This window comes from Oncorhynchus gorbuscha, linkage group LG19, assembly GCF_021184085.1.
Source record: "Oncorhynchus gorbuscha isolate QuinsamMale2020 ecotype Even-year linkage group LG19, OgorEven_v1.0, whole genome shotgun sequence".
Lineage (NCBI taxonomy): Eukaryota > Metazoa > Chordata > Actinopteri > Salmoniformes > Salmonidae > Oncorhynchus > Oncorhynchus gorbuscha.
Window position 1 is genome coordinate 18,593,607 of NC_060191.1, and position 17,872 is coordinate 18,611,478.

At 48.3% G+C, this 17,872-nt stretch overlaps 1 protein-coding gene across 1 annotated transcript in view; it reads right to left on the minus strand.

The window, feature by feature from the left end:
- The window catches only part of LOC124004990 (SH3 domain-binding protein 5-like), a 47,777-nt gene that overhangs the window by 19,590 nt on the left and 10,315 nt on the right, over positions 1-17,872 (minus strand). Inside the window, exon 3 of the mRNA XM_046313795.1 lies at positions 3,868-3,996. Within this exon, the coding sequence (XP_046169751.1) occupies positions 3,868-3,996 (129 nt within the window). The remainder of the gene's footprint in view (positions 1-3,867; positions 3,997-17,872) is intronic.

The following is a 17,872-nucleotide window of genomic DNA, read 5'->3' on the forward strand; positions in this document are numbered from 1 at the left end:
TAGGAATGAAATAACCCGGGCATCTGAAGCTCATTTTATGCATTTCTACTAGGGCTGTCACCGACAAAAATGGAATCTTGGTCAACCAAGAGTAGTCTTTTCTTTTATTGGTTGAAATTTTCAAACGTGTATTTTTCTATATATATAGACACACCTTAAGTGTTTTAATAAAATCAACTATATGTACTGAACTTGTCTGATGCTTTAGGCTGTTTGATTAAATAACTAAGCCACACAAATGATTCAAGAGAGAGCCAGAGATCAAGATAGCCAGAAGAAAGAAGAAAAAAAATCCCGCTGCTCCCGCTTCGCAGAATTACGCTTCTGAAGTTGCCGGCAATAGGCTACACCAGCACCGGCTACACCGGCTACACTATTTGGATGGCCAATTTATCTTACCATTTCTACCAGTCTGCATGCTAGTTCTGATTTTTATATGCACATTTTCATGGTACAGTTTAATTTCATTTATAATTCTTTGTATCTCAAAACCATTGTCTGTGGTTAATTTACATTCTATCTAAATGAAAATTATGAAAATCTAAAAGTAACTTTTATTGCATTGCCAACTATGTAAAAATAGTTTACATAAAGCCAACACATAAAAACATTGCAGCCTGCAGGTAGAAAATATCCTGATAAAAATAAATATCCTATGAATCACATTGGCTACGCATGGCCTGTCTGCAATGAACTTGAAACATTGTATCAACTATGAACTGTGTCACCCAGAAACTTGTGCTAGCAAACTTGAAACATTGTATGAAATATTCTGGGCCCTCAGTTTCCCGCAGCAGTGAGCTCTGGACAGACACAGCTGTTGGCCATTTGTGAAAGCGATATGAAGTAATCAGGTATTTTATGACGTTTCCACTGGATCAGAGCTTTACACTTTTCACTTTCATGTCAAATGTTAATCGAAAGGGAGAGAGCTGGAAATATCGTTCAAATCCTTTGAGAAACTATTGTCATTCTCAATTGATTGTAAAAACAGACTTTGTTAACTTGCTGTTTGAGGTGAAGAAAAATTAGTTGGAGAAGCTCCACAGCTCATTATAGGAACATTCATGGGCAAACCAGGTAGACTAGTCCTACTTCTATATGCGTAAACAGGTGTGCATCCTTACTCAACGTTGACAGGAGCGTTTCAAACAAAAGGCGATTAATAAATTGACAAAACTCGTAAATGGAATGAAATAAAAACTTGTTTCTCACAAGTGTAGCAAAGGTCGTGAGTTCACACATCCACTACGAAAATAAGAACAATAGATGACTGTCATAATAATATATTCAATGCATTAACAAAAACTACCGTAACCAAACAAACACTTCAGATTAGAAATAATTGGAATTAATGGTAAAATATAGGCCACTACTGGTGATAAATGTCATGGGGAATTGATAGACACAGCAAACAAGGCACACGATGAAGTTATGTAGCAATGAATACACACGAAATGGCGGGAGAGCGCTCATTCTGGAGAGCCGTGCCTTGTGCATCGGAGCCACAATCCCCATATCCTTGGACCGTGCCATTCCCGTGGCCCCTGGATTACTCCCAATGAGACCAGTGCAAATCAGATCAGTGTGCCAATGAAAAAAGAACTGCTCGACGAAAACAAATCTTGTGTTTTCAATACAGACCCTTTTTGTCATTAAGTATTCCATATAAGGCACCCAGACCTTGTGAAAGATGCACAGTATACCCTTCGTCTTGTAATAAATCACATCTAGTGATGCATAACTTGACATTTCTGCCACCCATTGTGACATTCTGGGAGGATAACCAACCATCCAATTAATAGCAATGCATTTCTTAGCCTCTATAAATGCCAGGTTCCATAGTTTCTTCTGGTAACTGTCTCCAGTATCAACATTTCCAAGCAAACAAAAACAGTGGAAAGGGAGAATCTGTAGACATGCTGAGATAAAAGAACATACTCTTTTCCTGAACTCAGCCCCAAGATCATAACATATGCAAACACGTCCCCTTTCGGATTTTACACCACCAGCAGAGGAACTACATTTCTGAGTGCAAGATATTCAGTTTTACTGGCATAGATGACGCTCTATGGATGGTCTTAAACTGCAGTCATTTATGTCTGAGATTATATGAACATGACTGGGCATTCAAACATATCGGTATACATCATCAGTAGTGTCTCCCAGGTCTTCGTCAAATTTTTGTCAACATGTTTTGTGTCATCAGGAAAAGCCTCTATAAACCCTTGATACAGTTTGGAAATCAACTTTAGAGGGTTGTTAGACTGCCTTAAAATTGTATAAATCTTTGAAGCTTCTAGCTTGTCCAGTGTTGGTGTTTGCAAAAGTTCACCTCAGCGCCGTCACAGACTGGTCTTCCCTATTTGACTGACCCTGCTGAGACCCCTGTCACCATCTGATCCTGCTCAGATGAATATCGGTCTTCAATCGTTTGGCCCCTGGGTTTATTGACTCAGGTCTAGTGTGATTGAGGCAAAAATAATAGCTAAAGTTAGTGATCTAGCTAGCTAACCTTAGCCAACTTTTGGCTAGCTCTAATGGTCCACCAACTGGCGAAAACTAGCCAAGTAAATTTACTTCTGTTGAAACGGAACAATAAGGCTACAAAACATTTCCATACACACTAAAGCAGTTAGATGCTGCTCCCTGACAGATAGCTAGAGGCGAAAGCTGAACTGGCTGTGGTAGCTACTAGCTAGCAAGTTCATTCTCTTCAGACGAGAGGGGATGAAACATTAGCTAACGTTACATGTCAGTTACACTACTAGCTAAACACTGCAAATAAAAAAGTCTTCAATCAAACAGCTATTAACTTGCCAGCTACAGTGGGGAGAACAAGTATTTGAAACACTGCCGATTTTGTAGGTTTTCCTACTTACAAAGCCTGTAGAGGTCTGTAATTTTTAGCATAGGTAGACTTCAACTGTGAGAGACGGAATCTAAAACAAAAATCCAGAAAATCACATTGTAGGATTTTTAAGTAATTAATTAGCATTTTATTGATAAAATGATATGATAAAACTGCTGGGGGGCAAAAATTTGATTTCAATGTGGGGGGGTTGTGCACCTGAGTAGATGTGCGAAAGGTAGGCAGAGGAACTCATACAATCCAATATCCTCAAACTTAGAATAACTTCCTTTTTCCATAAGTAAACTTCATTTGTGTTGTCAGGGGCATTAACATAAATCACAACCACACAAAGGTGCATTCTCATTAAGAAGCCATATAGAGGTTGCCTGAATGAGAGGAACACAATGCCCAAAGCAGAGCTGGTCCTGGCGATTCCTCTCTGACTGTTTCCAGCTTCAGGGCTCTATCACCCAGATGAGCAGGTGGCAGCAGCTCCCCTCTAACAATACCTACGGCTTTACAGATTAGAGAACCAAGATCACAGCTTCCCACAGAGCCCCCCCCTCCCTCACTGCAGGCCATTCACTTGTCCAAGCAAGTCAAGCTCGGTAAATAGGTAACACTTCATTTAATAGTCCAGCCCATTTGGTGTTCAATGTGATATTTGCTTAGTATTTAGAAATGGTGTGTAGTCAACCTGGTATCAAATAGTATGTGCTGGTTTTAATGAATCCCAAAGAAACTAGGCATATAGAATGCAAACTAGGCAAATAGAATGCAAACTAGGCAAATAGAATGCAAACTAGGCAAATAGAATGCAAACTAGGCAAATAGAATGCAAACTAGGCAAATAGAATGCAAACTAGGCAAATAGAATGCAAACTAGGCAAATAGAATGCAAACTAGGCAAATAAAGCATTTCCGATAAATAAAAGATTTTGGACTGTTTCTACGGTCAATATGAGCAGAGACACCCGGTCCGTAGTCCCCCTGTTCACCCAGTGGTGTCCCACCTGTCTGGCCACTCTCCGGGCCTCCCAGTAGGGTTTGGACTCCTCCACCGCCTTCCCAATCTTCTTGACCAGCTCATCCAGCTTCACCGTGGCCTCAACCAGCACCGAGCGGAACTTCTGCCTGGCATCCTGGAGAGGAAACAGAGAGAAAAGGTTAACTAGGACTGTAGCGAACTTCCAATCCTTTGCTTGCTATGAATGTTCACAAAGGTCATAGACTCAACAGTCATTTCAATGTTTAGGCGATGACATCCTGACGTCATCGTTGTTAACCGTTTAACCAACCGGAGTTAACACTTGACAGCAAATATTAAGTTAGACGCAGCAGGATTTCACAAAACCAGAGTATTCATTCAGACTCTTAAAATACATTTTGACGTACGAGTCGGGGCTCTCCCTCCTTCGATTATAAGAATTGAAAAGGCCAGTGTCCTAAAATTGCATTAGTCTGTTATCAAGTTAACAGGGGCAGCGATGTCGACGGAACCTTCAGACAGAAGCAAACAGGTAATTAACAAAGAAATGGCCATATGGAAATGATCATAGGAAATGCGACACACCATTAGCCATTAGCCATTAGCCGACAAGCCTTTTATGTGACACACCATCAGCTACTGCTAATGTTTATGCATCCGTCATGGTGGTCAGATGTAAAAGCCCCAGCTAAGCATGATAAAGACAATAACAGGCCTCCATTCAATCATATTAAACCTCATCTAATCCGAAACATTCATTTGCCTTGAAACCGTTTTAGATCAAGCAGAGGAGATTTTTCTGAGAACAAGCAAGTGGGGTCAAGTGTGACGTACAGAAGGAGACATGATGGTGGACAGAAAACAAAAACAAGCATGAAAACAGATTCCTGGAGATGTCAGTGTATTAATACATTTATTGGATTGTTTTCAATTCTTTGAAAGGTTCAATCTCACCATGGGATTTTATGGAAAGAGACTATAAATAAATCTGCACCAGTGTTCTGGACTAACATATCCTTCCTGTTACCGGTTCAAATCTGAGGGATGGAAGGCCAATTGTGAGAACAGGGCAGGGACACACACATCCTGTGACATCATCCTGCAACAAGCTGGCATCTGAGGACAAACACCATTGCCCCTGAACCCTAGCCCCTGAACCCTAGCCCCTAAACCCTAGCCCCTGAACCCTAGCCCCTAAACCCTAGCCCCTAAACCCTAGCCCCTGAACCCTAGCCCCTAAACCCTAGCCCCTGAACCCTAGCCCCTGAACCCTAGCCCCTGAAACCCTAGCCCCTAAACCCTAGCCCCTGAACCCTAGCCCCTAAACCCTAGCCCCTGAACCCTAGCCCCTGAACCCTAGCCCCTGAACCCTAGCCCCTGAACCCTAGCCCCTGAACCCTAGCCCCTGAAACCTAGCCCCTGAACCCTAGCCCCTGAAACCTAGCCCCTGAAACCTAGCCCCGGAACCCTAGCCCCTGAACCCTAGCCCCTGAACCCTAGCCCCTGAACCCTAGCCCCTGAACCCTAGCTCCTGAACCCTAGCTCCTAAACCCTAGCTCCTGAACCCTAGCCCCTGAAACCTAGCCCCTGAACCCTAGCCCCTGAACCCTAGCCCCTGAACCCTAGCCCCTGAAACCTAGCCCCTGAACCCTAGCCCCTGAACCCTAGCCCCTGAACCCTAGCTCCTTCCCATTCAGTGTGTATGAAGATCAAGGAACCAAATAAAGAGATGGCTCCACCACCGCTGTTTGCCATTTGCTCAATAGAGAAAATTCAGAGGATGGGTCCCTCACACCTCAGAGGTTACATTGCAGTCCCTCACACCTCAGAGGTTACATTGCAGTCCCTCACACCTCAGAGGTTACAGTGCAGTCTCTCTGTCCCTCACACCTCAGAGGTTACAGTGCAGTCTCTCTGTCCCTCACACCTCAGAGGTTACAGTGCAGTCTCTCTGTCCCTCACACCTCAGATGTTACAGTGCAGTCTCTCTGTCCCTCACACCTCAGAGGTTACAGTACAGTGCAGTCTCTTAGTCCCTCACACCTCAGATGTTACAGTGAAGTCTCTCCGTCCCTCACACCTCAGATGTTACAGTACAGTGCAGTCTCTGTCCCTCACACCTCAGAGGTTACAGTACAGTGCAGTCTCTCTGTCTTTCACACCTCAGATGTTACAGTACAGTCTCTCTGTCTCTCACACCTCAGAGGTTACAGTACAGTACAGTGCAGTCTCTCTGTCCCTCACACCTCAGAGGTTACAGTACAGTACAGTGCAGTCTCTCTGTCCCTCACACCTCAGAGGTTACAGTACAGTACAGTGCAGTCTCTCTGTCCCTCACACCTCAGAGGTTACAGTACAGTGCAGTCTCTCTGTCTCTCACACCTCAGATGTTACAGTACAGTCTCTCTGTCTCTCACACCTCAGAGATAACAGTGCAGTCTCTCTGTCTCTCACACCTCAGATGTTACAGTACAGTGCAGTCTCTCTGTCCCTCACACCTCAGAGGTTACAGTGCAGTCTCTCCGTCCCTCACACCTCAGATGTTACAGTGCAGTCTCTCCGTCCCTCACACCTCAGATGTTACAGTACAGTCTCTCTGCCTCTCACACCTCAGAGATAACAGTGCAGTCTCTCTGTCTCTCACACCTCAGATGTTACAGTGCAGTCTCTCCGTCCCTCACACCTCAGATGTTACAGTACAGTGCAGTCTCTCTGTCCCTCACACCTCAGATGTTACAGTGCAGTCTCTCCGTCCCTCACACCTCAGATGTTACAGTGCAGTCTCTGTCCCTCACACCTCAGATGTTACAGTACAGTCTCTCTGTCCCTCACACCTCAGAGATAACAGTGCAGTCTCTCTGTCTCTCACACCTCAGAGGTTACAGTACAGTGCAGTCTGTCTGTCCCTCACACCTCAGAGGTTACAGTACAGTACAGTGCAGTCTCTCACACCTCAGAGGTTACAGTACAGTGCAGTCTGTCTGTCTCTCACACCTCAGAGGTTACAGTACAGTGCAGTCTGTCTGTCCCTCACACCTCAGAGGTTACAGTACAGTGCAGTCTCTCTGTCCCTCACACCTCAGAGGTTACAGTACAGTGCAGTCTCTCTGTCCCTCACACCTCAGAGGTTACAGTGCAGTCTCTCCGTCCCTCACACCTCAGATGTTACAGTACAGTACAGTGCAGTTTCTTAGTCCCTCACACCTCAGATGTTACAGTACAGTCTCTCTGTCCCTCACACCTCAGAGGTTACAGTGCAGTCTCTCTGTCCCTCACACCTCAGATGTTACAGTGCAGTCTCTCTGTCCCTCACACCTCAGAGGTTACAGTGCAGTCTCTCTGTCCCTCACACCTCAGAGGTTACAGTGCAGTCTCTCTGTCCCTCACACCTCAGATGTTACAGTGCAGTCTCTCTGTCCCTCACACCTCAGAGGTTACAGTGCAGTCTCTCTGTCCCTCACACCTCAGATGTTACAGTGCAGTCTCTCTGTCCCTCACACCTCAGATGTTACAGTGCAGTCTCTCTGTCCCTCACACCTCAGAGGTTACAGTGCAGTCTCTCTGTCCCTCACACCTCAGAGGTTACAGTGCAGTGCAGTCTCTCTGTCTCTCACACCTCAGAGGTTACAGTACAGTGCAGTCTCTCACACCTCAGAGGTTACAGTACAGTACAGTGCAGTCTCTCACACCTCAGAGGTTACAGTACAGTGCAGTCTGTCTGTCTCTCACACCTCAGAGGTTACAGTACAGTGCAGTCTGTCTGTCCCTCACACCTCAGAGGTTACAGTACAGTGCAGTGCAGTCTCTCACACCTCAGAGGTTACAGTACAGTGCAGTCTGTCTGTCTCTCACACCTCAGAGGTTACAGTACAGTGCAGTCTGTCTGTCCCTCACACCTCAGAGGTTACAGTACAGTGCAGTCTCTCTGTCCCTCACACCTCAGAGGTTACAGTACAGTGCAGTCTCTCTGTCCCTCACACCTCAGAGGTTACAGTGCAGTCTCTCCGTCCCTCACACCTCAGATGTCACAGTACAGTACAGTGCAGTTTCTTAGTCCCTCACACCTCAGATGTTACAGTACAGTACAGTGCAGTCTCTCTGTCCCTCACACCACAGATGTTACAGTGCAGTCTCTCTGTCCCTCACACCTCAGAGGTTACAGTACAGTACAGTGCAGTCTCTCTGTCCCTCACACCTCAGATGTTACAGTGCAGTCTCTCTGTCCCTCACACCTCAGAGGTTACAGTGCAGTCTCTCTGTCCCTCACACCTCAGAGGTTACAGTGCAGTCTCTCTGTCCCTCACACCTCAGAGGTTACAGTGCAGTCTCTCTGTCCCTCACACCTCAGAGGTTACAGTGCAGTCTCTCTGTCCCTCACACCTCAGAGGTTACAGTGCAGTCTCTCTGTCCCTCACACCTCAGATGTTACAGTGCAGTCTCTCTGTCCCTCACACCTCAGAGGTTACAGTGCAGTCTCTCTGTCCCTCACACCTCAGATGTTACAGTGCAGTCTCTCTGTCCCTCACACCTCAGATGTTACAGTACAGTGCAGTCTCTGTCCCTCACACCTCAGAGGTTACAGTACAGTACAGTCTCTCTGTCCCTCACACCACAGATGTTACAGTGCAGTCTCTCTGTCCCTCACACCTCAGAGGTTACAGTACAGTACAGTGCAGTCTCTCTGTCCCTCACACCTCAGAGGTTACAGTACAGTGCAGTCTCTCTGTCTTTCACACCTCAGATGTTACAGTACAGTCTCTCTGTCTCTCACACCTCAGAGGTTACAGTACAGTACAGTGCAGTCTCTCTGTCCCTCACACCTCAGAGGTTACAGTACAGTACAGTGCAGTCTCTCTGTCCCTCACACCTCAGAGGTTACAGTACAGTACAGTGCAGTCTCTCTGTCCCTCACACCTCAGAGGTTACAGTACAGTGCAGTCTCTCTGTCTCTCACACCTCAGATGTTACAGTACAGTCTCTCTGTCTCTCACACCTCAGAGATAACAGTGCAGTCTCTCTGTCTCTCACACCTCAGATGTTACAGTACAGTCTCTCACACCTCAGAGGTTACAGTACAGTCTCTCTGTCTCTCACACCTCAGAGATAACAGTGCAGTCTCTCTGTCTCTCACACCTCAGATGTTACAGTACAGTGCAGTCTCTCTGTCCCTCACACCTCAGAGGTTACAGTGCAGTCTCTCCGTCCCTCACACCTCAGATGTTACAGTGCAGTCTCTCCGTCCCTCACACCTCAGATGTTACAGTACAGTCTCTCTGTCTCTCACACCTCAGAGATAACAGTGCAGTCTCTCTGTCTCTCACACCTCAGATGTTACAGTGCAGTCTCTCCGTCCCTCACACCTCAGATGTTACAGTACAGTGCAGTCTCTCGGTCCCTCACACCAGAGGTTACAGTACAGTATCTCTGTCCCTCACACCTCAGAGGTTACAGTACAGTGCAGACTCTCTGTCCCTCACACCAGAGGTTACAGTACAGTCTCTCTGTCTCTCACACCTCAGATGTTACAGTACAGTCTCTCTGTCTCTCACACCTCAGAGATAACAGTGCAGTCTCTCTGTCTCTCACACCTCAGATGTTACAGTACAGTCTCTCACACCTCAGAGGTTACAGTACAGTCTCTCTGTCCCTCACACCAGAGGTTACAGTACAGTCTCTCTGTCTCTCACACCTCAGAGGTTACAGTGCAGTCTCTCTGTCTCTCACACCTCAGAGGTTACAGTGCAGTCTCTCTGTCTCTCACACCTCAGAGGTTACAGTGCAGTCTCTCTGTCTCTCACACCTCAGAGGTTACAGTGCAGTCTCTCTGTCTCTCACACCTCAGAGGTTACAGTGCAGTCTCTCTGTCTCTCACACCTCAGAGGTTACAGTGCAGTCTCTCTGTCTCTCACACCTCAGAGGTTACAGTGCAGTCTCTCTGTCTCTCACACCTCAGAGGTCACAGTACAGTCTCTCTGTCTCTCACACCTCAGAGGTTACAGTGCAGTCTCTCTGTCTCTCACACCTCAGAGGTTACAGTGCAGTCTCTCTGTCTCTCACACCTCAGAGGTTACAGTACAGTCTCTCTGTCTCTAACACCTCAGAGGTTACAGTACAGTCTCTCTGACTCTCACACCTCAGAGGTTACAGTGCAGTCTCTCTGTCTCTCACACCTCAGAGGTTACAGTGCAGTCTCTCTGTCTCTCACACCTCAGAGGTTACAGTACAGTCTCTCTGTCCCTCACACCTCAGAGGTCACAGTGCAGTCTCTCTGTCTCTCACACCTCAGAGGTTACAGTACAGTCTCTTTGTCCTTCACACCTCAGAGGTCACAGTACAGTCTCTCTGTCTCTCACACCTCAGAGGTTACAGTACAGTGCAGTCTCTCTGTCCCTCACACCTCAGATGTTACAGTGCAGTCTCTCCGTCCCTCACACCTCAGATGTTACAGTGCAGTCTCTCCGTCCCTCACACCTCAGATGTTACAGTACAGTCTCTCTGTCCCTCACACCTCAGAGATAACAGTGCAGTCTCTCTGTCTCTCACACCTCAGATGTTACAGTGCAGTCTCTCCGTCCCTCACACCTCAGATGTTACAGTACAGTGCAGTTTCTCTGTCCCTCACACCTCAGATGTTACAGTACAGTGCAGTCTCTCGGTCCCTCACACCAGAGGTTACAGTACAGTATCTCTGTCCCTCACACCTCAGAGGTTACAGTACAGTGCAGACTCTCTGTCCCTCACACCAGAGGTTACAGTACAGTCTCTCTGTCTCTCACACCTCAGAGGTTACAGTGCAGTCTCTCTGTCTCTCACACCTCAGAGGTTACAGTGCAGTCTCTCTGTCTCTCACACCTCAGAGGTTACAGTGCAGTCTCTCTGTCTCTCACACCTCAGAGGTTACAGTGCAGTCTCTCTGTCTCTCACACCTCAGAGGTTACAGTGCAGTCTCTCTGTCTCTCACACCTCAGAGGTCACAGTGCAGTCTCTCTGTCTCTCACACCTCAGAGGTTACAGTGCAGTCTCTCTGTCTCTCACACCTCAGAGGTTACAGTGCAGTCTCTCTGTCTCTCACACCTCAGAGGTCACAGTACAGTCTCTCTGTCTCTCACACCTCAGAGTTACAGTGCAGTCTCTCTGTCTCTCACACCTCAGAGGTTACAGTGCAGTCTCTCTGTCTCTCACACCTCAGAGGTTACAGTGCAGTCTCTCTGTCTCTCACACCTCAGAGGTTACAGTACAGTCTCTCTGTCTCTCACACCTCAGAGGTTACAGTGCAGTCTCTCTGTCTCTCACACCTCAGAGGTTACAGTGCAGTCTCTCTGTCTCTCACACCTCAGAGGTTACAGTGCAGTCTCTCTGACTCTCACACCTCAGAGGTTACAGTGCAGTCTCTCTGTCTCTCACACCTCAGAGGTTATAGTGCAGTCTCTCTGTCTCTCACACCTCAGAGGTTACAGTGCAGTCTCTCTGTCTCTCACACCTCAGAGGTCACAGTGCAGTCTCTCTGTCTCTCACACCTCAGAGGTTACAGTACAGTCTCTCTGTCTCTCACACCTCAGAGGTCACAGTACAGTCTCTCTGTCTCTCACACCTCAGAGATTACAGTGCAGTTTCTCTGTCTCTCACACCTCAGAGGTTACAGTGCAGTCTCTCTGTCTCTCACACCTCAGAGGTTACAGTACAGTCTCTCTGTCTCTCACACCTCAGAGGTTACAGTACAGTCTCTCTGTCTCTCACACATCAGAGGTCACAGTATAGTCTCTCTGTCTCTCACACCTCAGAGGTCACAGTACAGTCTCTCTGTCTCTCACACCTCAGAGGTCACAGTACAGTCTCTCTGTCTCTCACACCTCAGAGGTCACAGTACAGTCTCTCTGTCTCTCACACCTCAGAGGTTACAGTGCAGTCTCTCTGTCTCTCACACCTCAGAGGTTACAGTACAGTCTCTCTGTCCCTCACACCTCAGAGGTCACAGTGCAGTCTCTCTGTCTCTCACACCTCAGAGGTTACAGTACAGTCTCTCTGTCCCTCACACCTCAGAGGTCACAGTACAGTCTCTCTGTCTCTCACACCTCAGAGGTTACAGTACAGTCTCTCTGTCTCTCACACCTCAGAGGTTACAGTGCAGTCTCTCTGTCTCTCACACCTCAGAGGTTACAGTGCAGTCTCTCTGTCTCTCACACCTCAGAGGTCACAGTGCAGTCTCTCTGTATCTCACACCTCAGAGGTCACAGTACAGTCTCTCTGTCTCTCACACCTCAGAGGTTACAGTGCAGTCTCTCTGTCTCTCACACCTCAGAGGTCACAGTGCAGTCTCTCTGTCTCTCACACCTCAGAGGTCACAGTACAGTCTCTCTGTCTCTCACACCTCAGAGGTTACAGTACAGTCTCTCCGTCTCTCACACCTCAGAGGTTACAGTCTCTCTGTCTCTCACACCTCAGAGGTCACAGTACAGTCTCTCTGTCTCTCACACCTCAGAGGTCACAGTCTCTCTGTCTCTCACACCTCAGAGGTTACAGTCTCTCTGTCTCTCACACCTCAGAGGTTACAGTACAGTCTCTCTGTCTCTCACACCTCAGAGGTTACAGTACAGTCTCTCTGTCTCTCACACCTCAGAGGTCACAGTCTCTCTGTCTCTCACACCTCAGAGGTTACAGTCTCTCTGTCTCTCACACCTCAGAGGTTACAGTACAGTCTCTCTGTCTCTCACACCTCAGAGGTTACAGTCTCTCTGTCTCTCACACCTCAGAGGTTACAGTACAGTCTCTCTGTCTCTCACACCTCAGAGGTCACAGTCTCTCTGTCTCTCACACCTCAGAGGTTACAGTACAGTCTCTCTGTCTCTCACACCTCAGAGGTCACAGTGCAGTCTCTCTGTCTCTCACACCTCAGAGGTTACAGTACAGTCTCTCTGTCTCTCACACCTCAGAGGTTACAGTACAGTCTCTCTGTCCCTCACACCTCAGAGGTCACAGTCTCTCTGTCTCTCACACCTCAGAGGTTACAGTACAGTCTCTCTGTCTCTCACACCTCAGAGGTTACAGTACAGTCTCTCTGTCCCTCACACCTCAGAGGTCACAGTCTCTCTGTCTCTCACACCTCAGAGGTTACAGTACAGTCTCTCTGTCTCTCACACCTCAGAGGTCACAGTCTCTCTGTCTCTCACACCTCAGAGGTTACAGTACAGTCTCTCTGTCTCTCACACCTCAGAGGTTACAGTACAGTCTCTCTGTCTCTCACACCTCAGAGGTTACAGTACAGTCTCTCTGTCTCTCACACCTCAGAGGTTACAGTACAGTCTCTCTGTCTCTCACACCTCAGAGGTTACAGTACAGTCTCTCTGTCTCTCACACCTCAGAGGTTACAGTACAGTCTCTCTGTCTCTCACACCTCAGAGGTTACAGTACAGTCTCTCTGTCTCTCACACCTCAGAGGTTACAGTACAGTCTCTCTGTCTCTCACACCTCAGAGGTTACAGTACAGTCTCTCTGTCTCTCACACCTCAGAGGTTACAGTACAGTCTCTCTGTCTCTCACACCTCAGAGGTTACAGTACAGTCTCTCTGTCTCTCACACCTCAGAGGTTACAGTCTCTCTGTCTCTCACACCTCAGAGGTCACAGTACAGTCTCTCTGTCTCTCACACCTCAGAGGTTACAGTACAGTCTCTCTGTCTCTCACACCTCAGAGGTTACAGTACAGTCTCTCTGTCTCTCACACCTCAGTGGTTACAGTACAGTCTCTCTGTCGCTCACACCTCAGAGGTTACAGTACAGTCTCTCTGTCTCTCACACCTCAGAGGTTACAGTACAGTCTCTCTGTCTCTCACACCTCAGAGGTTACAGTACAGTCTCTCTGTCTCTCACACCTCAGAGGTTACAGTACAGTCTCTCTGTCTCTCACACCTCAGAGGTTACAGTCTCTCTGTCTCTCACACCTCAGAGGTTACAGTCTCTCTGTCTCTCACACCTCAGAGGTTACAGTACAGTCTCTCTGTCTCTCACACCTCAGAGGTTACAGTACAGTCTCTCTGTCTCTCACACCTCAGAGGTTACAGTACAGTCTCTCTGTCTCTCACACCTCAGAGGTTACAGTACAGTCTCACACCTCAGAGGTCAGTCTCAGGTCTCTCTGTCTCTCACACCTCAGAGGTTACAGTACAGTCTCTCTGTCTCTCACACCTCAGAGGTTACAGTACAGTCTCTCTGTCTCTCACACCTCAGAGGTTACAGTACAGTCTCTCTGTCTCTCACACCTCAGAGGTTACAGTACAGTCTCTCTGTCTCTCACACCTCAGAGGTTACAGTACAGTCTCTCTGTCTCTCACACCTCAGAGGTTACAGTACAGTCTCTCTGTCTGTCTCACACCTCAGAGGTTACAGTACAGTCTCTCTGTCTCTCACACCTCAGAGGTTACAGTACAGTCTCTCTGTCTCTCACACCTCAGAGGTTACAGTACAGTCTCTCTGTCTCTCACACCTCAGAGGTTACAGTACAGTCTCTCTGTCTCTCACACCTCAGAGTTACAGTACAGTCTCTCTGTCTCTCACACCTCAGAGGTTACAGTACAGTCTCTCTGTCTCTCACACCTCAGAGGTTACAGTACAGTCTCTCTGTCTCTCACACCTCAGAGGTTACAGTACAGTCTCTCTGTCTCTCACACCTCAGAGGTTACAGTCTATCTGTCTCTCACACCTCAGAGGTTACAGTACAGTCTCTCTGTCTCTCACACCTCAGAGGTTACAGTACAGTCTGCTCTGTCTCCTCACACCTCAGAGGTTACAGTACAGTCTCTCTGTCTCTCACACCTCAGAGGTTACAGTCTCTCTGTCTCTCACACCTCAGAGGTTACAGTCTCTCTGTCCCTCACACCTCAGAGGTTACAGTCTCTCTGTCTCTCACACCTCAGAGGTTACAGTCTCTCTGTCTCTCACACCTCAGAGGTTACAGTCTCTCTGTCTCTCACACCTCAGAGGTTACAGTCTCTCTGTCTCTCACACCTCAGAGGTTACAGTCTCTCTGTCTCTCACACCTCAGAGGTTACAGTACAGTCTCTCTGTCTCTCACACCTCAGAGGTTACAGTCTCTCTGTCTCTCACACCTCAGAGGTTACAGTCTCTCTGTCCCTCACACCTCAGAGGTTACAGTCTCTCTGTCTCTCACACCTCAGAGGTTACAGTCTCTCTGTCTCTCACACCTCAGAGGTGTTACAGTCTCTCTGTCTCTCACACCTCAGAGGTTACAGTCTCTCTGTCTCTCACACCTCAGAGGTTACAGTCTCTCTGTCTCTCACACCTCAGAGGTTACAGTACAGTCTCTCTGTCTCTCACACCTCAGAGGTTACAGTCTCTCTGTCTCTCACACCTCAGAGGTTACAGTCTCTCTGTCCCTCACACCTCAGAGGTTACAGTCTCTCTGTCTCTCACACCTCAGAGGTTACAGTCTCTCTGTCTCTCACACCTCAGAGGTTACAGTCTCTCTGTCTCTCACACTTCAGAGGTTACAGTCTCTCTGTCTCTCACACCTCAGAGGTTACAGTCTCTCTGTCTCTCACACCTCAGAGGTTACAGTCTCTCTGTCCCTCACACCTCAGAGGTTACAGTCTCTCTGTCTCTCACACCTCAGAGGTTACAGTCTCTCTGTCTCTCACACCTCAGAGGTTACAGTCTCTCTGTCCCTCACACCTCAGAGGTTACAGTCTCTCTGTCTCTCACACCTCAGAGGTTACAGTCTCTCTGTCCCTCACACCTCAGAGGTTACAGTCTCTCTGTCTCTCACACCTCAGAGGTTACAGTCTCTCTGTCTCTCACACCTCAGAGGTTACAGTCTCTCTGTCTCTCACACCTCAGAGGTTACAGTCTCTCTGTCCCTCACACCTCAGAGGTTACAGTCTCTCTGTCTCTCACACCTCAGAGGTTACAGTCTCTCTGTCTCTCACACCTCAGAGGTTACAGTCTCTCTGTCCCTCACACCTCAGAGGTTACAGTCTCTCTGTCCCTCACACCTCAGAGGTTACAGTCTCTCTGTCTCTCACACCTCAGAGGTTACAGTCTCTCTGTCCCTCACACCTCAGAGGTTACAGTCTCTCTGTCCCTCACACCTCAGAGGTTACAGTCTCTCTGTCTCTCACACCTCAGAGGTTACAGTCTCTCTGTCTCTCACACCTCAGAGGTTACAGTCTCTCTGTCCCTCACACCTCAGAGGTTACAGTCTCTCTGTCTCTCACACCTCAGAGGTTACAGTCTCTCTGTCTCTCACACCTCAGAGGTTACAGTCTCTCTGTCCCTCACACCTCAGAGGTTACAGTCTCTCTGTCCCTCACACCTCAGAGGTTACAGTCTCTCTGTCTCTCACACCTCAGAGGTTACAGTCTCTCTGTCCCTCACACCTCAGAGGTTACAGTCTCTCTGTCCCTCACACCTCAGAGGTTACAGTCTCTCTGTCTCTCACACCTCAGAGGTTACAGTCTCTCTGTCCCTCACACCTCAGAGGTTACAGTCTCTCTGTCCCTCACACCTCAGAGGTTACAGTCTCTCTGTCTCTCACACCTCAGAGGTTACAGTCTCTCTGTCCCTCACACCTCAGAGGTTACAGTCTCTCTGTCCCTCACACCTCAGAGGTCACAGTCTCTCTGTCCCTCACACCTCAGAGGTTACAGTCTCTCTGTCTCTCACACCTCAGAGGTTACAGTCTCTCTGTCCCTCACACCTCAGAGGTCACAGTCTCTCTGTCCCTCACACCTCAGAGGTCACAGTCTCTCTGTCCCTCACACCTCAGAGGTTACAGTCTCTCTGTCTCTCACACCTCAGAGGTTACAGTCTCTCTGTCCCTCACACCTCAGAGGTCACAGTCTCTCTGTCCCTCACACCTCAGAGGTTACAGTCTCTCTGTCTCTCACACCTCAGAGGTTACAGTCTCTCTGTCCCTCACACCTCAGAGGTCACAGTCTCTCTGTCCCTCACACCTCAGAGGTTACAGTCTCTCTGTCTCTCACACCTCAGAGGTCACAGTCTCTCTGTCCCTCACACCTCAGAGGTTACAGTCTCTCTGTCTCTCACACCTCAGAGGTTACAGTCTCTCTGTCCCTCACACCTCAGAGGTCACAGTCTCTCTGTCCCTCACACCTCAGAGGTTACAGTCTCTCTGTCTCTCACACCTCAGAGGTTACAGTCTCTCTGTCCCTCACACCTCAGAGGTCACAGTCTCTCTGTCCCTCACACCTCAGAGGTTACAGTCTCTCTGTCTCTCACACCTCAGAGGTCACAGTCTCTCTGTCCCTCACACCTCAGAGGTTACAGTCTCTCTGTCCCTCACACCTCAGAGGTTACAGTCTCTCTGTCTCTCACACCTCAGAGGTTACAGTCTCTCTGTCTCTCACACCTCAGAGGTTACAGTCTCTCTGTCTCTCACACCTCAGAGGTTACAGTCTCTCTGTCCCTCACACCTCAGAGGTTACAGTCTCTCTGTCCCTCACACCTCAGAGGTCACAGTCTCTCTGTCCCTCACACCTCAGAGGTTACAGTCTCTCTGTCTCTCACACCTCAGAGGTTACAGTCTCTCTGTCCCTCACACCTCAGAGGTCACAGTCTCTCTGTCCCTCACACCTCAGAGGTTACAGTCTCTCTGTCTCTCACACCTCAGAGGTTACAGTCTCTCTGTCCCTCACACCTCAGAGGTCACAGTCTCTCTGTCCCTCACACCTCAGAGGTTACAGTCTCTCTGTCTCTCACACCTCAGAGGTCACAGTCTCTCTGTCCCTCACACCTCAGAGGTTACAGTCTCTCTGTCTCTCACACCTCAGAGGTTACAGTCTCTCTGTCCCTCACACCTCAGAGGTCACAGTCTCTCTGTCCCTCACACCTCAGAGGTTACAGTCTCTCTGTCTCTCACACCTCAGAGGTTACAGTCTCTCTGTCCCTCACACCTCAGAGGTCACAGTCTCTCTGTCCCTCACACCTCAGAGGTTACAGTCTCTCTGTCTCTCACACCTCAGAGGTCACAGTCTCTCTGTCCCTCACACCTCAGAGGTTA